The sequence below is a fragment of the Helicoverpa zea genome, chromosome 25, assembly GCF_022581195.2.
Source record: "Helicoverpa zea isolate HzStark_Cry1AcR chromosome 25, ilHelZeax1.1, whole genome shotgun sequence".
In the NCBI taxonomy this organism is placed as follows: Eukaryota; Metazoa; Arthropoda; class Insecta; order Lepidoptera; family Noctuidae; genus Helicoverpa; species Helicoverpa zea.
In genome coordinates, this window is record NC_061476.1 from 4,523,442 (window position 1) to 4,547,590 (window position 24,149).

The following is a 24,149-nucleotide window of genomic DNA, read 5'->3' on the forward strand; positions in this document are numbered from 1 at the left end:
ACTCATTGCCGTACCTGAGCGGAAACATTCTATTGGTTGTTTAAAAACTTCTCGGATCAGTCAGAGCCCCAGAACTCTATTATAATTATCCTAAGGACAGCCTCAGTAACTATCAAGTTTCAAGTAGGTAGGTACACATTTACTGCAAGGAGGGTAATAATGAAGTAAAATAAAACCATAAAATTATATGTAACAAAATCTATTATTATTGGTATCTATTTGTACAATTCTGTCATCTTAAAAGTACCTAATGTTTAAAACTATTATCTGCTCTTAAAAATATTCCATATAAGAAAATACTATTTATAATTATTTTTAATCTCACTAAACAGTATAAATCACACTTATAAAGGAGAGCATGTTATAAGATAAAAATAATATATGACCTACCATATTACGTCATTGGCAAAAGTAAACTCGGAATATATTTTTGAACCCAGGCATCAAATTAATTCGGATAATAGCAAGACGGAAAGATTTTCCAGTTAAGATTTGAAACTCTTATCATTGTCATTTACACTTACAATATTTTCTTTTAAAGTTAAAAAATATACCCTGTATTTACTAAGAAAACATATTTTGGGTCTAGAAGTTAATTCGTAACTAATCTCGATTTTTTTTTTGTATTTCGTATTTCTACCAATTTTCTTTCGCTAACTGCATGTCATATGTGGTGGTGTCCTCGACTCATTATTTTTGGAATGGCTCAAATATTACACACTAATTGACCACGACTCCTTCTTCTTTTATAATAAGCTTCATCTGAGCTTCCGGGTCACCACTTCTCTTACCTTTAAAACTATCTTCTATGTCTTGTAAAGTCCTATCTTTAGTTTCCGGCAATAAAACATACATTATAATTAGAAATACAGTCAAAATTGCTGAATAAACTAAGTAAGCACCTTCGACACCAACTGAGGAATACAAATGCGGTGCTGATTTCATAGAAATCACAAAAGAAGGAGTCAAAAATGACGTGGATAGCGTTGATCCTAAACTTCTATATGCTAATGGAAACACTTCACCACATATCACCCAATTTAGAGGAGCTAGCCCTAAACAGAACGATAAAGTGTACAATATCATTAAAGCCATAGGAACTATGTCCAACATCCAAGGTTCCGTAAAGACTTCAGCTCTTCTCAAATACACGAATACTGAAATTGCTGTCATTGATAGAACAGTCATCACACCACTCGAGAACAAAATAGTCCTGCGTTTGAAGTATTTCAGTAGGAAGATAGCTAAGAACGCACACACTGTCCTCAACAAGTCTATCACTGTGAACTGCCACGCGACGTCTTTGGGATCCTTCTTGTCCAAAACCACCTGCAGAATAATATTACCATAAGCAGCCACCATATGTGCTCCACCGAACTCAAATACAACCAGCATACTAATAGCAATAATGGCCGGCTTATAGAACTCTTTCTTTTTGAAGATCTTCACAACTTCACCGATGGCTTCAATAATTTTCTTGAAAATGTTGTTACAGACATGTGTTTCAACATATTCGGGTCGTTTTTCTGCCTTTTCAAGTTTCTGGGCGTTAATCATAGCTTCTAGTTCTTCCTGCTGCTCAGGCCCCTCGCCTCTGACCCATTTGAAAGCCTTCCGTGCTTCAGCGAACTTGCCTTTAGAGACCAGCCAGCTTGGGGACTCGGGAGATAGACTTATTATCGCCATGGCTATCAAAGGGAATAGAGAGCACACTGCAGCTGTTATCTTCCAAGTCAAATGCGCTCCCCATAAATGTGACAAAAATATCCCCATGCCGAGTGAAATGGCGAATGTTCCTAAAAATGCACCACGGTACTTTGGGTCTGTGTATTCTGCTACTAAAATGGCTGCTAACGGTGTTCTAAGACCTAACGCAAATCCGTGTAACAGTCTTGCTAGGATGAAGAGGGGGACTGTGTTTCCGAAGATGAAGACCACCCATCCGAGCAGAGCTGGTAGAGTGGAGATGAGGTGGGCTCGCTGCCTGCCGAACCTGGTCATCAAGACGGGGGAGACGAAGTTTCCCACGATGCCCATCACGCCGACTACGGACGCTGGAACAAAAATACGGAAACATATTATGTAGATACATACTTTATATACATGTTTTGGCTAATACAATCTGTCTGAGGAGAGAGAGAACTCTAATTCTCATCGAGACGGAATGAGCCTTAATCTTATTAGTGACATTTTTTTACATGATTTCAACAACTGAACAATGAAATATTGTGGACGTACACAAACTCGTTTTTATGAAAGCCTTGACAATCAAAAACCTTGAAGAGTTCACGGTTACTTGTTGACCGTAGGTACCTACGTACTTTTTATTTTATTATTTGTTACCGATTAAGATAGGGTTCTTGGTAAACATCTATTTATCCCGTTGCAGAGCGCTTTTTTAAAAATGCCTAGGTACTTTACGTTATCAATTTTTAAAGTTGTACTTAAGTAAAATAGTACCTTCGATAATGAAATTAAGGCTACCTACCTTCCACAGTAAATTTAGAAGAATTCTTTGAGGTTCTGAAGCTGGTACAGCATCATTAAGTTTTGCAAGAATTATGCTTACCAATCCATCATCATCATCATCTGCCTACCCTTTTCCTTACTACATTGGGGTCAGCTTCCAGTCTCACCGGGTGCAGCGCTCATTTTTACCTCCTCAACCCGGTTACCCGGGCAAACCCTTTGGTAAGACCGGTTGTCAGACTTACTGGCTTCTGACTACTCGTAAGGTTCGGCAGTCGGCGAAAGATAGGTATGTAATATGCTTACCAATCCATGATGTGTCATGATCTGTCAGCGTGACGGGCCCGCCATCTCTGGCGAGTTGGGCGAACAGGACAGCCGGGAAGCCGTGAGCGCATCCATGACCGGCTATGTTCAATGCCGCTCCGCTCACCACGAACGCCTGCAACGCAATGTATGGCGATTTTAGTCATTACTTTGACTTAACGCCTAGTTTCCTTCTAACCGTTCATCTTTGGCAGCTGGAAAGTCTGGCATATATGACCATGTGAAGATAAAAAACAAGAAGCGTCGCGTCGCAGAATTTAAGATTATTATTTTTTTTTTGATCCTGCCAATAAAAGGACATGTCTATGAAGTTACCCATGAGGGCCTCGCTGTGTGTTTACGTAACCTCGTGTAGGTCGGTATATGGTATAAGGTAGGTATGCCACCATACCTAACTAACACACATGTAGAAATTCATGTGTGCTTCCCAACGTATCACACGCAGAAAACACAGGCTCTCACACGCGAGGGAATCGAACCTGCGATTCGTAGCGCAGTAGCCGACGCGACCACTACGCCATACTTACCTATGTTTGTTTTAATCTTACCTATTGTACTTAAAAATCTAACATCGTAAAAGCATTTAGGTGCACCTATTATGTAATGCAAGCATATTATACAAGCATTATAAATATGTTGACCTATGTACGTAGGTAATTTAGTTTTCAAAAGTTAAATCTATTTAAGTTAAATGGATTGTTAATTTTCCTAATCTTAATTGGCTGTGGGAACCGCATGCACATTTTTCTTGCTTTTTCTCATAGGTTAGGTAGGTACCTACCTACTAAAAGCTATCCGGCTTCGTAGTTGAACAAACTTTGCGGGTTCCCTAATTTAACGAAATATGTAACAAATAGATAATAGTTATGTGTTAGTTTAGGTATAATGATGTTGTTTAGTTTTACCTGTTTTATAAAAGGCTTCATCGCACTGCGGCTTCATGCAGGAGATGGAATCTGTAACTGCAGAAAAAACTGTTTGATTACCGCACCAAGCATTGCTTTAACCTTATGATCGATTGATCCGCGCTTCTTTGACTTACGGCCAGTTTCTTCATCAAAAGTTAAAGTTATAGTAATGTCTAAAGTAAAAGTAACGGTCAAATTCGTTTTTTCAAGGCTAAAGTGACAGCAAAACTAATAGAAAAATTGAATTTAACCGTTACTTTTACTTTAGACATTACTTTAGCCATAACTTTAACTTTAACTTTTGATGAAGAAACTGGACGTTAGCCACAATGAGCTCTTTCTACACACGTAGTATAAAAATTCAGATTTCATTATTAGGTAGGTAGGCATGATTAGGTATGATTAGGTAGGCAGGTACCTACTTATATGGACTTATGATAAGGGTACAGACAGCGAAGAAAGTTCTGGTTTACCAGTTTTGATAAAAGGTTCTTCTGTGAGATCTATTATCGATAAGGTTATCTTAAGTAAAATCGATCTAATCGCTAATTTTATACCTGAGTTTCAACAAAAAGGCTCTCACCTGCTTGGTAGACCACATTTTTTCTCGACTGTGCTTAAGGCATGTTCAATATAAAAAATATAGGTAACGACAATTGTCGTGCAAAAAAATAAAAGGGACATTGATCGGCCATGACCAAATCGCTAGACCATTATTCCCGAAATTGGTACATGACAGTGTAAAAATAGATCAATGACAATTCACTACTGACAATAAGTACCTAGTACCTACTAGTATCGTAAGTTATCGTTACTTTTTCATAATACCTACAAATAAAACCTTGAGATTTTCCGACACATTTCCGTAGTCGTTCTGCGAATTAATATTGGTCCGCCATTTTTTTTTACTTACTTTTAACTTTATTGCATTTGTTTTTTTTGTTTGATTTAATTTTAAGAGCTTTGCGTACCTACAGAAGTATGCATCTTTATATGTCATTGCGTAGGTACTTTTGACGTTATTTTAATTAAATTATGCATTTCGCAGAAGCTGGATAAAGAGAATGCTTCAACTGATAGCGGAATATTCAAATATAAAATGTTTTTTTTGATGTTTTACCATAGTAAATATTTGATATATATACCTATGTATTGTGAGGCGTGATTTTATTGATCGCGGTAATAATATTCTCAAAGTAATTTTTGATGTCTTTGTTTTACTCCGAAAGTTCTTACAATTTATATGTAATCCGATAAAGTTTTAAATGCAAAATATAAAAATATTCACCTTAACAGGCCATAAATATTTTTTACACTTATTTTTAATACTGCATGTAGAAGGAAGTGGTAAGCGTATCTTCATTGATTGAGCATGATTTTTTAAATTCACATTCATAATATAAAAAGTGCGTTAAATCGATTAGTCAAATTATTGATGATTGAGAACAAAGACCATATGGATGGTTTATGTACCTGTAAAAAAATAGGAAACAAGCCTGACTCACGCATGAAAATCAACGGCTTATGTATACGCCTCAAGATTGATTTTTAAAGTGCTATAAATTGATCAATACATATAAAAAAAATTGAAAAGACAATGGCATATAAATTATTATAAATATATGTTCATTATAAGTAATTATGTTTAAACCTAAGTAAATAGATAGTATCTTTACACGTAAACAAGTGATTCTTAACCCGTAAATAATCCTATAGGGTGAGGTGGGGCAAGTTGGAACGGGTGTTTACATAACAAGAGTCCCGTGGAGAACTTCTTATTACCTTCTTTAAAAAAATATTTTTACTAAGTGTAGATGTTATGGACCAAGTGATAAATTGGGCAGTGTACATAATGCCCGGTCATTATGAAAAATGCCCAATATGAGAGCGCAATTTGATAATAATTATTTAAATAAGCAAATTGACCGGGCACCGTACATATTACCCGTGACGTTTTGGGCAAAGTAATACAAACATATTTAATTTCAATTTTTTTATTGTTATTGCCATTTAACTTAAAATAAACTAAATATTAAACCACTTAAATAATCAGCCTCATGATTTGGATTAATTATGAAGGACTTCTGCCTTTTTTCATCAAATGACCCCCCGCTGTGGGTTAGCAGCGGTGAGGGTGTCAGACTCTTACTGACTGACCGTCGTGTTCTGTCGTAGGCCTTTTATGTACCAGGGCCGCGGTCTTTCAAACAATCCCGCAGCCCCGGCAGACCTTGGCCGACGGGCCCCGCTGGGGTTGCTGACATCTCTTTGAGGAGCGCGTGGAACAACGCGCGCCACCGACACGGGTCTGTTGCCTAAAAATAGACATGAGTGAGCCACCCGAACTCACCGCCCACAGACCCACGCCTACGGTGGCCGGGAGTCGTCTCGCGACACCCGGCGCCCGTGATCTACCTGGTCCAGCGCGGCGGCCGGGATGAGAGGTGCGACGAACTCTTTGACGTTCCGCCGCCTCCTTCTCGAGCATGACTGCTTCGCAGAAGGAGGCGACGGCATCCCATTCCCTCTCGCCCCGGACCATGGCCTGAACCAGAGCCGGACGCGAGAGGTCGCCGCCGCCTAAAGCCTCGACTAGGACCCGGCGGTGCTCTTCCCACGCAGGGCACTCCTGGACTGTGTGGTCCACCGTGTCCTCGGGGCTGTCCGCACAGTGTTGACACCCGGGCGCCTCCTCACAAGGATTTCTGCCTTAAAAATCCACTATTTTTTGCATATAAATGTTAAGGAAAGTCATATTAAAAATATAACATAAAATAAAATTAAGAATGGCTGTCTCTGATTGGTCAAAGCGTGTCACGCCATGCGTACTTCCCTCCCCGCCCTCGCACCGCGTAATATATAGCTTTATTATCAAATTGCCCAGCTGTCATGTAGCAATATAATAATGCCCGTGCAATGTGATAAATAATGAAGTTAAGATAGTTATTAATCACTTGGCCCGATAAAGCTAGACATTATTCATAATGCTCGGGCATTATTTATAATGCCCGAATTAATCACATGGTCCATAACATAGACACTCCATTTTACTATGCTTTTCTGAAAAATCTATCATAAATGACGCTTTGCTGAAAAAAATCTAAACTGGAAAAGGGGTGGAAATGTGATGCGACTAGGATCTATACCTAAATGTTTTTTTTAAATCGTAAACATGAATGGTACTCATAATACGATCTTTTAGTTAGTCTATATAGGTACCTACCTATATCTTTAAGTTCAAAGTAAGCATCAAATTATGTAACAGAAAATACTCTTATATGTTTTTTTCTTGCTCCATTGGGCGTTCCACCTGTTGTAATTTTTAATGAAAATAAATATCTAAATGTTTTAAACATTGATTTGTTTAATACGTGAGGGAGGCATAATGTACATAGTTGCTACTACCTATACCTCTATTTACCTACGTAACTATATACTTAGTTTATAGGTACAAATCGTCCACTTAACATACCTAGATTCTAAAAAACAAACACCATGATTAGGTACTTTATTCTTAAGTTAACAATCTCTTATTGTTTATGTATGCACCATGCCAATCTTAATTAAGATCGTGACCAAGTACGTAATTACCTATCTGCGACTTATTCACTAACATTCGTACTCTGCCAGGCGCCGGTCGGTCGAAGCGTGATGGTATTACGAGTCAATAGTTTTTGCCTGGAATTGGCTATGTTAAATATGCATTTGTTTTTAAGGGACCTTCAATAGAATAATCCTGTTTTAGGGATCAATCATCATCTGCCTACACTCTTCCCGAACTATTTTGGGGGTGACTTCGGTATTTTACATGGAGCGACTGCCTATCGGACCTCCTCAACCCAGTTTCCCGAGCAACACGATACCCCTTAGATACTAGTTGTCTGACTTCCTGACTTCTAACTACCCGTGGGTTTTCAAATGACAGCCAGGAGAGGAACCACCAATCTTTCAAAACACGTATGCTGGAAAAGTACTAAGATAGTTCGTAAGGGCTTCCCTTGGAAAACTAGTATCTACAACCGCAGATAATATCAAGCAATTAAAGATGGTCTTGTTATTGCGATTGCGACATAGTAAAACAATAGAAACTCTATTACAACATCTTTGTTTACCGCAACTAACAGAAGCTACAGATTATTAGAGTTATGTAAAGAAATTGCGATGAACGAACATCTCATCAAAAATGTTGCTTGGTATTTTACTGGATAGGTTTCTCAACCCCATTTTGATGGGTTATTCCCGCTCGGTAACACCCTTTCGTCGACACTGTGGACGATCGAGAAAAAAAAGTTTCGTTCGTTCACAGTGTTGACGAACGCTACTTATTATTTCGCGTAATTCCCGTTCGGTAACACCTTTCGTTCCTGTCGTCAACACTGTTAACGATCGGGAAAAAAAAGTTTCGTTCGTTCACAGTGTCCATGAATGCTGGTTTTTATTTTTAAAATATAGAAATAAAAATAAAATATGTCATGGTTTTTAAAGTGTAAAATGGTTATCATGAACATGATAAGACCATTTTTTTATTTTCTAGTTAATTGTGTTTTAAAAGATCTAACATAATCCATTAAAATATTTAAAAAATCCAAACAAATAAAAACCAGCATTCATGGACACTGTGAACGAACGAAACTTTTTTTTCCCGATGGTCAACAGTGTTCACGAAAGGGTGTTACCGAACGGGAATAACCCATTTTGATTAACCAACATAATTATTGAGAAATCGTATTTCTTTAAAAAGCTACGGTTGGTAATTTTATGTAGATTATGTCTTATTTGGCTTGTCAACGAGTCTTTTGAATCATTTCATGAATAGGTACGCACTTCCCGCCCTGCGTCTTATTAAATTTCGATAAAATAAAACGTCAATCGTGAGGTAATTCCCACAGAGATAAAGTAGAACAATTCATAAAATTAAAAATAAACATTTTATATTCGATTCACGGAACCTAAAGCATTTATACCTACTCGGTTATACTTAGTACAAGTATTTAACTACGTAGCTTTGTATGTACCTACCTACTTGCTTAATTAATGAATGCATAAATTAAACGCAGGTCGTGGCTTTGGTTACTGAGTCATCAACTTACTTAACGATTGCACTCTGTCTGCACATTTTTATTGCAATGATGACATTAAAATATTAACAACACTTTATTTATTAAAATAAAAACACTTTAGGTACACAGTTGCACGTGAAATAAAAACGATTAATCAGAATTGTTAAGCGTGAACCTATTTTATACTTTTAATAATGGCGTCTCGTTTTCCCGCCAAACATTAATACAGACTATCATACATGAAGCTCTATACATTTCTAGGATATAGTTTATGGATGTGTGACGCATAATTATTTTTTTCAAAGAGAGATGTTGTTCTCGATAAAAAAACTTACTGAATGCAGATTTATAGCACATTCAAACCCCCAAAAGGGAGCAACAAGTTTTCTAAAGACCATTGAACAGTATTACAAAGCAAAGTGCAAAGCATTACATAAAATATTAAGTGTTACTACCGTTTAATGTATTTAAGTTGTAACTGAATGCCTTAAGTACACACTTCACGACTGTACCTACCTTAATACCTACTTTCACTTGTCCACAATATTTTATGTCATAACTTGGAATGCACTGGTGTTCCATAGATAGTGTACCAGACATGCAGACAAACCTTAAAATCATCATTATTTGCTGAGCGTTTTCCCAACTATGTTGGGATCGGCTTCCAGTCTAACCGGGTGCAGCTGAGTACTACACGAAAGGACTGCCTATCTGAACTCCTCAAGCCAGTTCCCCGGGCAACCCTGGCTTCTGACCAACCCGTAATTATTTTTTTATGTATTCTAACCCTTTCCCACTGGTCTAGAATGGGGGTTGAACAAATGTGCCTATTTCACCCTAAGTCAAAACGCCCATTTTCCGTAAGTAGGTATTATTTATTTATTTAATGCTTCTGCATATTTCGTACAAGGCGGACTTAACGCCAAGGTGTATTAATATCTGATTAGATCCGATGATGCTTACCTATTCCATTTTTTTTTATGAAAATAACTGGAATACCCTTGAATTATGGGACCTGAACAGAAAACTTTGGTACCTTTTAAAAGAAAGCAAATAATTTTGTAAAAACATTTACCATTGCATTATGAATATACATAGTAATTAATAATTACCATATCTACTTAACTATACACATTTCCTCGCCAAATAATATTTAAGTACTATCATTGTGTTTGTTCTACTGTAGATAGTTTAAATAGCTATTAAGATAATATTTAATTATCCCACGCTGTCATTAAACTCTTGTTTAAACGTTTTTCTTTTGTACTTACAATTTATTATTTTAATTTAGGTAATACTTAAAATTAAAACTACAAAAGTAGTTACCTACCATTCTTACGTAATATTTACATATCTAGATCTACTCAGTTTTTTATTTGCGTCATAACTTTTCATTATTTTCAGTGTTTATCTCTAATAATACTATCTCTAACCCCGCAGGGCATCTGAGGCGGATAACGAGGAGTAGCGACCCCGCGGGGCTATATATCCGAGTAATCCAGGGAGAGTATACTGTCCCTCATCTCCGGCCTGCCGGAGTGAAGCATGACGGGGATAGGTCTCCCGCCTCTTGGCTTGCCTTCATCGGCCGGTCAGAGTGGAGTCGCTAGAGCAGGGTTAACAGCCCGCTCGGAGGGTAGGTGCCTCGTGGTAAGTGGCGAATGGGCCGGTGATGCTGGACCCACAGGGAGCGCGTGATCTGCGTTTAAAGTCCGCCGAGGTATCCTCACACTTCAGCCGCTCATGTACCTGTTGCCCTCTTGTTGCTTTTCAGTGACTGATTCCCGGGGGCCCAGTAAGTGAGCTGGCGAGTCTCCACCTGCCATTTTTACATGTATTTAATACATTGTCATCGGCAGGTGTCATAGTTCCCATAGTTATCCCCATTCCCAGTCCATTAGCATCCCAACACAATAGCCCAAGTAGTTTTCATCCATAGTTAGCAATAGTTTAGCACAGAACCGGGGATTATCCTTGGGTACATTTCTACAGGAATGAATTTTATCCAGTGCGCAAACTTTGTCAACTTATAGGTAAATAAGTTTTATATATACGTAAATTTTTATTTTGTTGTGTTTTAGTACAAAAAAGAAAAGTTATTGATATCGAAAGATGTTTATTTTGTAACCGATTGTACGGTCACACTCGTCACAGTAGGCGCGGCGGCAACGCGAAACCGGTTTACTGACGCGAGCGCTACTCGGCGCGCGTAAGAATTGTTGGTATCCATATTTTGCTGATTCTAGGGCGGACAAAAGAATGAAAAAAAATTGTTTACTGATGATGCAGATATGTTCTGTTAATGATTCTGGACCACCAGTTTTTTTTTGCGCACTGCTTAAAATTCATTCCTGTATAGTGTGTACAGGGATAATCGTCGGTTTTGTGTAACCGTTTCATTAAAGTTGTCTCAAAAGGGCTTCAGCGTGTTGGCTTCGGCCCCACGTTCGACTCCCAAAAATCCGGGACTCTGTAGTCCCGTGGTCGGAAAGAGACATACTATCTCTAATAATAATAATAATTGGCTCCAGGGAGAGTATACTGTTCCCCATCTCCGGCCTGCCGGAGTGAAGCATGACGGGGGATAGGTCTCCCGCCTCTTGGCTTGCCTTCATCGGCCGGTCAGAGTGGAGTCGCTAGAGCAGGGTTAGCAGCCCTGCTCGGAGGGTAGGTGCCTCATGGTAAGTGGCGAGTGGGCCGGTGATACTGGACCCACAGGGAGCGCGTGATCTGCGTTTAAAGTCCGCCGAGGTATCCTCACCCTTCAGCCGCTCATGTACTTGTTGCCCTCTTGTTGCGATTTAGCGACTGATTCCCGGGGGCCCAGTAAGTGAGCTGGCGAGTCTCCACCTGCCATTTTTACATGTATTTAATACATTGACATTGGCAGGTGCCATAGTTCCCGTAGTTTCCCCATTCCTAGTCCATTAGCATCCCATCACAATAGCCCAAGTAGTTTTCATCCACAGTTAGCAATAGTATAGCACAGAACCGGGGATTGTCCTTGGGTACATTTCTATAGTGTATACAGGGATAATCGCCGGTTTTGTGTCGCCATTCCATTAAAGTTGTCTCAAAAGGGCTTCAGCGTGTTGGCTTCGGCCCAACGTTCGCCTTCCAAAAGTCCGGGACTCTGTAGTCCCGAGTGCATGGCAGAGAATAATAATAGTTAACTACAGCAAAATAAGATCTATAGAATATAAGAAATAGTAAAGTTTATTCGGCTTCGATGATGAACTTCGCAATAAATACTTAAAAAATAAAAACATCGATAAATCAATCTCCGTTTTCCCATGCTAAACAAACAGGGCTTTAACCCCTTAGTCATCGTGGCATTTTGCTGGCAAATCAATTGATCAAATAAGTAACTACTTAATTTGCAACTGCTTGAAATCATATTGAAAAAAAAAAACAATCAACTCTACTTAACTGAACCGGGAAGTTCATTAAAAACCCGTGAAAAAAACTATTAGATAAAATGTTAAAAAATATTGATCTTTCAATAAATAGAAGTTAAAATGTTCAGTTATCGATTGAAGCACAATCGATTAAGTTCTGCTTATTATCGCCATCGAAGGTGAATTCATTTGAATACAATTAATAAAAATTATCCACGAACGTTTTGCATCGCATTTATTTAACTTTAATTGTTAAAAAAATCTATATTACTGCATCGATTCTCGTTTTAATTGGACAAAAATCGATATTGTGTGGCTGCGCACGTCATTATAACAAACTATATAGTCATTCAATTGTTTAGTTAACGGATTTTACAAATTAGATTTATTTGCGATAAAATATCAGAGTTATTTTTAGCTACGTGGCATTTTAACCAAAATAGATTTGTTCTTAACGAACTAGAATAATATAACTTTATAATTGGTTCTAATTGCCGTCATAAAGTATTTTATTGCATTTAGGTAACCCAAAAACTATTTAATACCGGTGTAAAAATCATGAGTCCAAAAGGCTTCGGGCCACGCGATTGTTGGCAAGAGTTCCCGAGGCCCTGGTACACAAAGGGCTCCAGAAGGAACATGGTGGGTTTTAGTCAGTAAAAGCTGACACTATCTCCCGCTGCAAGCACACCGGGTCGTTTGATGACCTACCAAAAAAAAGGTCTAAAAATACCGAAACAGTCGTGCTTGCTTCACAGATTACAAAATGACACGACATCATGGTGTAATCAGAGTGAAAGTAAGGAATCCGTTCGAAGTCGGTAAAAAGTATAAGTTTGCGAGTTTTTTCCCACAACAGGTGTAAATAAATAAAAATACTCGTGTAAATACCGTTGCCACGACCATGACTTCAATCTTTCTTTATCACACAAAACATTTGTAAACAACAATGTTGTGAATTGTTATTTAGTAGGAATAGAAAAAAGAAATATTATCGGAAGGCATCGAGTCATTGCATTGTGACAGAAAGATGATTACCTCACAGTTCAAGGTTCTAACTGGCTCTTTCGCGGTTTCATCCGCATTTTAACGGAAGTATTTTGCGTAGCCAGATAAAAACTGTCGTAATCGCCCTTACCAAGGCTTCTATTTTTCTCTATTCTTGTGAGTTGTGCTTGTGCACTGTATAAGTAGGTATGTCCTGTGCAGCTGGCTGATCTCTTTACATGATCTACAATCGAATAGAACCCCTTATATTATACTTTAAAATTAGTATTTGTGATCTCCTATAAAATTGTCAAAATTGGCAGACATTCGAAAACAACATTTTTGGAACAATACAGTACTTAACTTTAATTTTAAGGTGAGTCAAAGTCCGATTTCGTGTCTGCAATCAGCTGACCTCTACTGGGTAATGGTCAAAGGTTCATACTGGTATTTTGCTTTGGCAAGAAAAAGTATTTTTTGAGATGGGAAATCATCGAATGAGTTTTTGGGCCGCTTTGGGTGCAGCGGAAGGGAGTGTCAGACTTTTAATGACTAAAACCCAGCTTAGTACTTTCTGGAGCCCTTTGTGTACCAGAGCCGCGGTACACAAAGGGCAGGTTTTAACTAATAAAAAACCTACTGTTTACACAAGATGACAAATCTTAGGCAACCGGAAGGTCTAGCCGTATCTATGAACTATAAATTATTGCTTATTGTGTTACATGATATAACGAACTGTAACTTACTGTAACTTATCCTTAACTTATCCTACGACAATCATCAATTAAGTTGTTTTACAATCTTACAGTTATTGAAGGCCTACTTTGTCATCTACGCCGGAAGTCTTAAAACACTTCCTTCATAAATATGACAATGTAAGAACATCAAATCAAAGATCTAAGACGCGGTATCCGTCGGGCTCTTGAACAGATGAACCGATTTGGATTAATATATTTAAGTGGAAAATGTTTGTACAATTTCATGTAAAAATTACGAAAATGATCAGGAACTGGGTTGAGTTCAGATAGGGAAGTCGTTCCTTGTAAAGCACTGGTACTCAGCTACATTCGGTTAGACTGGAAGCCGACCCCAACATAGTTGGGAAAAAGGCTCGGAGGATGAGGATGAATTAAAAAAATGATCAATGTCTTCTCATGTTTAAAAATATTTGTTAGATATGCGTATCATGCACTGTGCAACTTTTTGCAGACTTTTTTTATGTAGATTAAACAATATGCGAAAATGAATTAAGGTGTTTGTTTAAAGAAGATATTTACTTTGTACATATTAATTTATCACATTCCACTTTCCATAATGTTTACATAGGTCGTCAACTTTGAAGGATGAGGTCACCTTTCGTCTTTCGAATGCAGACAAAATTGACCAACAGTAATTTTACCACCGGGATCATGGGTATTTGGTTTTTTTTTTTTAGATTTCCATGACTGGGATGGTAGCCAGTAAGTCTGACATCCAGTCTTACCTAGGGGCATTGGGTTGGCCTGGTTGAGGAGGTCAGATACAGAACACTGGCACTGAGCTACACCCGGTTAGACTGGAAGCTACAAAATTGTCGGGAAAAGGCCAGGCAGATGATGAGTACGACCAAGATGGACAAACGCGTTTTTTTAGCACAAGGAAAAGGGGTTCTTCACCCTCATTCATTACACGACAAAACATCATAAAATCAATCGAAAATATCTTTACATCCCTGCTGCTACTAAGATTTATTTTCCTGAAGCAAATTTAAAACTTAATATTGTTGTTTTTTCAGCGCAATTATAATGACTTAAGGTATAATTATTGATTATTCAATTATGATGGTTAACATGATGAATGGTTAGTGAAGGAAAAATAATTATAATTATCTGATCAGATAGGTATCATCTTTAAGTAAATAGAATAGAAAATCATAATTATTCTGACAGTGACATACTTTCTTAAAATAATGAAGTTGAATAAAGTTTCCCTTTTGACAAGATTTTTTTTGTTTAAGTACATGCAAACTCATCTTAAGACCCAGTCGACTGGACCAATTTTGAGGAGACTTCTAATGGCCGATACTCATTTTAAGGAGTTACATCACAGAATACTTCATAATATATTGCTTTGGGGCTCTAAATAGTTCCCTCGGGAGGAGGGGTAATTTTATTTCAAACCGTATAAATCGTGTGGGTAATATGGCGACGGACAGTCTGCATCAACTGCGATACAAAAAAAAAACTATCACGCTTGCAATTTAATGAAAAATTCAGTCGTTAATACCAAATGCAGTGTTCGTTTGATTTGTACACAAATACACAATGCTTCGTCATCGTGTTACACGCCGTGAATCGCCCATGCGCTTGCGCACACCCGCCGTTCTCTCGCGTGAGCTGACTTTACAACGACACAGTTTCCTCATAACAATATTATTTCACGTTGACAGGTAATGTGACTATAATTGCCGAATAAGCCTAAGTAGGAATATTGTCGAGTAAGGCTCAATTTCAGAAATAACTAAGTTGGTACGTTAATTGACGATTTTCAATGTCTGCATAAGGAAAATGGAATGGTCATTGATGAAATGATCGCTTCGGTGCTTTGGTTTGCCAAGCGCGATTGCGCGAATTTGGATGTCAAAGAGTATTAGGCTACGATATCAAGTTTTGTAAGAATGAAGTTAAATCCCGAATATTTTCTATTGATGGCAAAACATAGTATCTCTATGAGTAAGAATATAAAAAAAAAAATTTAAAAGGTGTCCTACAGAAAGTCTTAGCTCCATTTCTTTGATCTGAGGGTGTGGGTAACTTTAGAGGCACAAAATTATTTAGCGCGAACCTATACGGTCAATGTTTTCTACCACCCTCTGACAATGCACCTGCCTGACCGTGTATTGTATCTTAACTCTAAGAAAATGAAGTTAGGACTTAATAATAACTGATTACAACGTTGTTCAATCGAGGAATGCTTACATCCCTCAAAACACGTGATTGAAAATTGAATTAAGTATGCAAATTACTGATTTGTTTATTACATGTCAAACTGCTTAATGCGAAGAAAATGTGCATTTCTGGCTACTAGTGTACTTAAATGTAAGTGTTGCCTCATCCTTAGGGTTCCGTAGGCAGTATGTATATTTGTTACTCATGCAAGAACCATACTTTTTATCCATTTGTGGGAAGTAGACCCCTCAGGACGCGGGTATAACTGCAGACGGAAGCTGGTCTTATAAACTTAAAATCATATACCTAGCGATATTATATTTTATCTTTTTTTTACGATGGGAAAAAGCATCAAATGACCCCTCCCGCTGTGAGGTTAGCAGCGGTGAGGGAGTATCAGACTTTTACTGACTAAAAATCCATCGTGTTCCTTCGTAGGGCCACAGATTACTTTATTAGTTACTACAGGGCTTCTATGTAACACCGCCGCGGCCGTGGCCGCGGTAACACTTTCGAACAATCCCGCAGCCCCGGTGGGCCTTGGCCCTGTCGGACCCCGCTGGGTTGCTGCCATCTCTTTGAGGAGCATATTATATTATCCTTGGTCCGTAAAAGCCGAGCAAGAAGTTATACAAATTTTCCCACGGCGTTAAATAATTTTCATCAAAGAAGGTCATTTTCCCATTATATTCTAATGATTTCAGCACGTTTCTTTGTAATTAAAATTGCGTAAGTATTTCGTTAAAATATTTTTTTTTTTTTGACGTCAACCCGATGAAGATGACATGTTAAGGCGAGGAAGTGGTCAACAATAATTCCATAACCGGCACGCGCATCTAAGGCGCCAAAAGGGGTCGGAGCGTCTGAGCGGGGCGAGGATAACAATACGCGCGCTAGCTTATAACTAAAAGTCGTAAGCGACAAAATGGTTTTGTAATTTTAATATTTAGAAATGATAATTTAAAATTTTAAAGAGTATGTATATACTCAACTACTAAAAAAGTTAAGAGGCTTAAATCGGTCCCGTTTGCCCATAATATGTGAATCTCTTTTTAAAAAGAGGTATGTTTGATATATTTTTCTCTGTTATAAAAGTTACCTAATCATGTTTCTACAACTAACAAAATAAGGCTTATATCATGAACTTTCAGGTAACCAAGTTGTATTTTGATCCGTTTTGTATTTACTGAGAAAAATTGACATCCTTGGCGCCAAAAATTCCAATTCGTCCTCTTAAAATGCAAATGAATTTTTACGTGTAGCCTCTTAAGCGTTGAATTACTACCTATTTAGGTACTTATTTTTATTTTTACATTTTCTTATGTAATACTTACTTATTTCTGTTAGTCATAAAATTGTTTGAGATTTAATTAAAAATAATTTCTAGAAGCTAGCTGTGATTACTTAATTAACGCTACGTACAAAATCGCGGTCGGATTTAATTCATTACAATAGATAATTAATTATAGGAGAAGACTTTAGTGTGGGACGCGACATGCGTCGACACTCTTGCGCCATCTCACCTTCCCGGAACTGCATGTTGTGCTGGCTCCGCCGCTGCACAAGCAGAGAACCTCAAGCGGCGCAAATATAGTAACCTTATAGGCAATTACATGTTTGAGCCGTTTGGGGTTGAAACTCTAGGGCCGTGTGGTCCGAGCGCCCACCTTCTTGCCAGGGATATTTCCCAGCGCCTGGTTGACACTTCCCGGGACCCAAAGGCTGGCTTTTATTTCGCACAGAGGTTGAGCATTGCCATCCAACGTGGCAATGCTGCCAGTCTTTTGGGTACATTACCCAGTGACAGCGATGAGGAGCAATTTTTTGAGTTTTAAGTTGTATATATTTATATGTTTATTTTTTTTTTTCAATTAATGTAAATATTTTGTGAATAAAAACCAATTTTAGAACATAAAAAAAATATAGGAGAATCAATGAAATTAATAATTATTGGTGCAATTTCATTAATTTGTGCGAAATGCTTTTGTTTGGACCAGATTAATTGATTAGTTAATTGGAAAAATTGCTGGCAGGCAATGTTTTGATTTCAACGGATGTAATAAGTTTAATTGAATTATGCAATTGAGACGATAATGGAAGGCTTTGTTTAGGATGAAATTACATTTTTTCACAAGCAACGCGTTTTTTACATCATCTGTCACTAGGGCTGCCATCTCGAATTTCGCCAAACCCGGAAAAACATTAAAAAACCCGGACATTTGCCGTAAATCGCATTTTTTTCCCCGAACGAGTACGATTTTTTTTAAACAAAATAATACTTAATTTGTAATCCATTTACTATTAACATATACTTAAATTCAATGAGGTGCTTCCTTACATGAAAAGTGTCCGGGTTTTCCCCGGACACTTTTTGAAACCCCGCCCGGACGGTCCCCGGACGGCCTCCAAACGAGGACAAATCCGTAATAAATATCTGTCACCCTTTTCTTCAGTAGTTTTTTTGAACCTTACTTATTGCTAGATATCCAGATAAGATAGATCTAAATAATTAAAAGTTATAAGTAGGTACTTAAATTGTTCATGTCATATTATTGAAAACATTATTCATGCTTTTTAAGTTATTCGTCTTTGAATAATTACTTAATTTTTTAACGCGACAATTCAATTTCACAGTTATAAAATTCACCTTAAATAAAACACAACCATTTACTCAAATAAAATTAAAAAATAATCACAATAATCCTTACCAAATACTGATTATCACTGTTCTTAATTTAATTAACAAAGACTCATCCACTGAACCAATAGTGATCGACTAAACCAATTCCAACTTGCGCCGACGCTTTTAAAGCGAGCTTTTTTCACAAACCCTGACATTGAAAACGTCTAGTTAACATAGACCTTGAAATGTACGGAAATATTATGACGTCGCGGGTCTTTGAAAATTGGATAGTTAAGTGAGGAATTAATTGACTGGGCATTTTAACTTTTGTCGTATGCTGACTGTCCAGGAGACTTTTTAAACTAACAGGAGCTATATGTAGGTATAAATAACCAAATCATTTTTGATCATCAATATCATCTTCATTTTTAAGTATTGTTAACTTAACTGACTTCCCAAAGAGAATGAGGTTTTCAATTCGATCGTTGAAATACTAACTCGTTAGTCAGAAAATTAATGTTTGTTCTCATGTAGGTACCGCATTTGGATGCACCATCAAGTTCATTGAAGGCGAATTAAAGATATCTTCAGTAAAGCCTGCGGTATGCTAAAAAAATATTATCACCAGGTTCAAAAATGCACTAAGAACATAGATAAATAGGTAAATATATAGGTGTACTAGGTAAATAAATGAATTTATCTAGTCAGTTCAATTCAGCATAAGCCGATAGAAAGATGCGTATGCATCCTTTCAGCTGAAGAAAAGCGTCCTAACAAACATTTTCCACAAAAATTAAAAGTTCGTTAACTAACCAAAATTACACAAGATTTAATTTACTTAAAAATAATTTACAGAAAATACATCAGATTATTAACTACAGCAAAATTAAATGTAATAACATCTTCATACATCAACTAATTTAAAAACTAAAACGTTCAAACTGTACTGGAGACCACTGATTTAACGCATATTTACACGTCTGAAGAATTGTAAAAAATATAAAATCCAGGAACTAATTTATCTATACAATGAGACCTTTTGTAATATTTCTGTGGCGCGTGTTAATTGACAGGAAAATATTTGCTCACGTACCTATTTGATTTAATTTAATCGGCGAATGTATTGAACTTTTGAATGTACGCAGTTTAAAACTAGCAGTTTGTGTTACTTTATTTTAATGCTGACATGACAGACAGTGGATGCAGTAAGATCGCCGCATGGTACGATTGATCATAAGGTAAAGCAACGCTCACGTGGTTGGTTCGTGGATTTTTGACTACTTGAATCTTATCACGACAAGTTCCTCTGTGTTCCGGATGGCACATTAAATTGGTGGGGCAGTTTACCAGTTGTTACGGGTTTTCAGAAGCCAGGAAGTCTGACAGTTTTCATGGAGCCATGGCAAGCGGGTTGAGGAGGTCAGACAGGCAATCGGTTAATGTGAAATAGTGATCGACCGAAAGCCGATCCCAACTTACAGTTGAGAAAAAAACAAGGCAAGGTATGATGACAAGACCAAAACCCTGATACTTAAAAGATTTATGTGTATTCGTAAATAAACTTGAGTCGACATTTCTTTTTATTGTCGCAGCCGAAGAAAATAGAATAATAGGCCATGTACACACCGTCATCGTGTCAGTGACCATGACTTGAGTGCGACATCGATCACCATAACATTAGGGCACATTAGGGCTGGTACTCATTTGCGGGGAAATCTGACAGCTCGACTAATTATAGTTCGGCCATTCAGAGAATGCGTTCCTGACACGTCGCGATTGAACTGACGACGTAACTTTGCAATGGCGTTGCAGTTACGATAAAAATATTTTTGCTGGTTGTTTACCGTTTTAACAATTGAGGAGCATTAAAACAACATTATTATATCAATAATCAATGAATGTTATAATTTTGTGCCAAACTGAGTGTCAAATAACTTGGTAAACAATATTTTTCTAAATCTATACTGCGCTATTACAAGGTTATGTCAGCGGTTTATATTTTGTAGTGCTGTGCTAAAAATAACAGGCAAGTATCGTAATCTGTTCTTATACAGTTATAATATAAAATAATACGTTTTGATTTTCTTTTTAAGAATTGGAAAATAATGGACTATAAGACTTAATTATAACTTTTATGAAATATAAAAATAAAACTATGACCAAACCGCATTTTTATACTTAGATTAAAAATGGTAACCCCAAATGGCGTTATGGGCCGCCATTTTGTGACGCTAAAACAGTCGTCCGTTGTCGTTTCGTGCGCATAGACCACGTTTTTCAAGTGTTTTCGATCTGTTTTTATTTGATTACCCGGCTTTTGTTAGACCGAGATATCAGGATTGATTCTGTTATTGATAATATAGTTCGGCCATTCAGAGAATGCGTTCCTGACACGTCGCGATAGAACTGACGACGTAACTTTGCAATGGCGTTGCAGTTACGATAAAAATATTTTTGCTGGTTGTTTACCGTTTTAACAATTGAGGAGCATTAAAACAACATTATTATATCAATAATCAATGAATGTTATAATTTTGTGCCAAACTGAGTGTCAAATAACTTGGTAAACAATATTTTTCTAAATCTATACTGCGCTATTACAAGGTTATGTCAGCGGTTTATATTTTGTAGTGCTGTGCTAAAAATAACAGGCAAGTATCGTAATCTGTTCTTATACAGTTATAATATAAAATAATACGTTTTGATTTTCTTTTTAAGAATTGGAAAATAATGGACTATAAGACTTAATTATAACTTTTATGAAATATAAAAATAAAACTATGACCAAACCGCATTTTTATACTTAGATTAAAAATGGTAACCCCAAATGGCGTTATGGGCCGCCATTTTGTGACGCTAAAACAGTCGTCCGTTGTCGTTTCGTGCGCATAGACCACGTTTTTCAAGTGTTTTCGATCTGTTTTTATTTGATTACCCGGCTTTTGTTAGACCGAGATATCAGGATTGATTCTGTTATTGATAATATAGTTCGGCCATTCAGAGAATGCGTTCCTGACACGTCGCGATAGAACTGACGACGTAACTTTGCAATGGCGTTGCAGTTACGATAAAAATATTTTTGCTGGTTGTTTACCGTTTTAACAATTGAGGAGCATTAAAACAACATTATTATATCAATAATCAATGAATGTTATTACGTCGTCAGTTCAATCGCGACGTGTCAGGAACGCATTCTCTGAATGGCCGAACTATAATATAATTATACATGTAGGCGAAGATGATGATGAAGACACCACCTCCTCAAGCAAATCGGAGTCTGATTAATATTCTGTTCGCACATTCAATTCAATGTACTTGTAACAAAGAATAAATAAAACAATTTTATTATATGAATATTACCTTTTTTTGGTTTCCACTTAAATAACTAAAATATAAAACAAATGATTCCGCCAATTTAAAACGAAAATAATCTTAAAATAATGCGGCGGTTCATTTTGAAGGAACGGTAACGAACTCAGTGTTATGTTGTGCCCATCACTAGTCGTGACTAACTGATAGGTGTCAGGAACGCATTCTCTGAACGGCCGAAGTATAGTCTTGCGTATAGTTTGGTACTTAGAAAGGTGTGTGTACATTCAGCGTACCAAAAAGGCTCAAGTTCATCGACAAAACGTCCGTTATTCTTAAAATAACTATGTAAAAAAATACTAGAAATGTTTTTGCTGATGAATTAAAAATGTTCGAAAAGAATGTGACTGATTTCACAGTTACAGCTTACAGCTCTCTCAGTTACCAACTTACGAGATTCGAGATGCAACAAATAAATGCAACACATAGTTTTGGTATTTAACATACTGATCGACTTAAATTGAGGTAAGTAGGTCCTTCCCTAAAATCTAATGTTCTAAGTGCTACACAGCGACAACATTTTTCTAAAATCGTTAGTTTACAAGCCTAAATAGATGAGTGAGCATAAAATAAGTAACATTACGTCTACGCCACTATCTTCTTATCGAGTGAGCCGTTGCACAGATTACTAAATATATAATTAGTTTGTAGGTTTAATGACCTAACGAACTCTAATTTTAAAGTTTTCTCAGTTCCTCCTGACTCCTTCTGCTGTTCAATTCCTACTTTGCTGTTTAACAGTCGGGACGCTGGTTTTACGTGCCCTCCCAGGCGCAGGTGTGATTACAGTCCGACCAGGGTACCGACGCCTAGGATCGTGCTTAAGTAGCAGTGTGAGGGTTTGATTCGAAACTTATCAGACAAGTAAACTGAGTACAGGCTCCGGGAAATACCTATGTTGAAGAAAACTGGATGTTGGGGAACGTAGTAGAGTAGGTAGTAAATAATAATCGCCGGGGTGATAAAAAAAATTAAGCGATGATAACTATTTGTTTGAAGAGTTATGATATCGAAGAGAAAGTTTTATGTTTAACTTTCATTTTTGCAGTAAATCTATTAGGTACAACTGACCTGCCCATTTCGTCGTCATAAATAATTCGCTTAATTTCTTATTTATATTTTTTATACCTTGACATAACTGTACAATCAAGCACGAAAATTAAAAATCATCAAATAAAAACACGTCGTTTATGTAATTTATGAAGTTAGCAAAAAAATATACTCACATCAATCAAAGATTTATATTCCACATTTTTAGAACATTTTGTCACTAAAAATCAATTATGATTTTATCACGTCAGGTTCCAATTAGTTGTAACTAAAAACACATTTTATTATTTTTAATTGCTATCGTAAAGATATTAAAATACGGAAGACATTTGACTTATAGTAAATTGTGTACACTTTTTTCGCGCGTCTTTTAGTGCGGGGAAAGCGAGGCGTCGATTTCTCCGTGGCCTTAACTTCGACTGACTGTTGTCCACAGAGAACGTTACGAAACCCCGTCTTTCATCTAGTGATGGTAACTGACGTCTTATTATTATTACTATTTTCTTTACCACTGCAATTTTTAATGTCTATTAGGTATTTGCCTGGCTTTGGGTAGGTTTTGTTTGACAGTACGGAATTCAACTCGCGTGGTAAGTAGATATGATTATGTGATATACCTACTTACATAATCGACCTACTTATATTACGCAGTTGTTATGAATCTGAAATCTGAACTTGCAATTTTTTTGCGAAAATAAAATTAAGTAAGCATTAATCGATAGTCGATAGATCTTTTGGTATAAAGGAGCATCACTAGCGTTAGCTAAACAGTTATAATAGATGGCATGTTTGTGGCCACGACACGTATAACAAATTGTGCAAATCGCTACGCGTCATAATTTTGCACAACGAGAGAAGTAACGTGACATAACTATATGAATAACGACTTATAAATCTTGTGAGTACAGTCAGCAAGAAAAACTTTGAGCTAACAATGTCAATGGTGCACTAGAAGAAGGCCTTTAACATGGTTTTGCTTAGGTAGGTATGTACACACTTATATAAATGGTCTGAATATTGTTGATTGCCAG

At 37.1% G+C, this 24,149-nt stretch overlaps 1 protein-coding gene across 4 annotated transcripts; it reads right to left on the reverse strand.

Moving 5' to 3' along the window:
• Positions 1 to 183: 183 nt before the first annotated feature.
• Positions 184 to 23,531, reverse strand: LOC124642561 (facilitated trehalose transporter Tret1-like). 4 transcript variants are annotated; one of them, XM_047180991.1, is made up of 4 exons: positions 23,295 to 23,531; positions 3,702 to 3,758; positions 2,776 to 2,911; positions 184 to 2,054 (listed from the first exon to the last, which is right to left on the reverse strand). In XM_047180991.1, the coding sequence occupies exons 2-4, from the start codon at positions 3,720 to 3,722 to the stop codon at positions 721 to 723; spliced, it is 1,491 nt and encodes a 496-aa protein (XP_047036947.1). In that variant the 5' UTR covers positions 3,723 to 3,758; positions 23,295 to 23,531; the 3' UTR covers positions 184 to 720. The 4 variants fall into 4 exon arrangements, with proteins under 4 accessions (XP_047036947.1, XP_047036946.1, XP_047036949.1 ...); XM_047180990.1 differs by lacking the exon at positions 23,295 to 23,531 and adding an exon at positions 18,785 to 18,883; XM_047180993.1 differs by lacking the exon at positions 23,295 to 23,531 and adding an exon at positions 9,281 to 9,299.
• Between the last annotated feature and the right edge of the window lie 618 nt (positions 23,532 to 24,149).

Coding starts and splice junctions, on each gene's coding strand:
- LOC124642561 (XM_047180991.1), bottom strand. CDS start 3,722: ATGAAGCCTTTTATAAAACAG. Junction 2,912..3,701: donor TGAAGCCTTTTATAAAACAG/GTAAAACTAAAC, acceptor ATTGCGTTGCAG/GCGTTCGTGGTGAGCGGAGC. Junction 2,055..2,775: donor TCATGACACATCATGGATTG/GTAAGCATATTA, acceptor TTTTTGTTCCAG/CGTCCGTAGTCGGCGTGATG.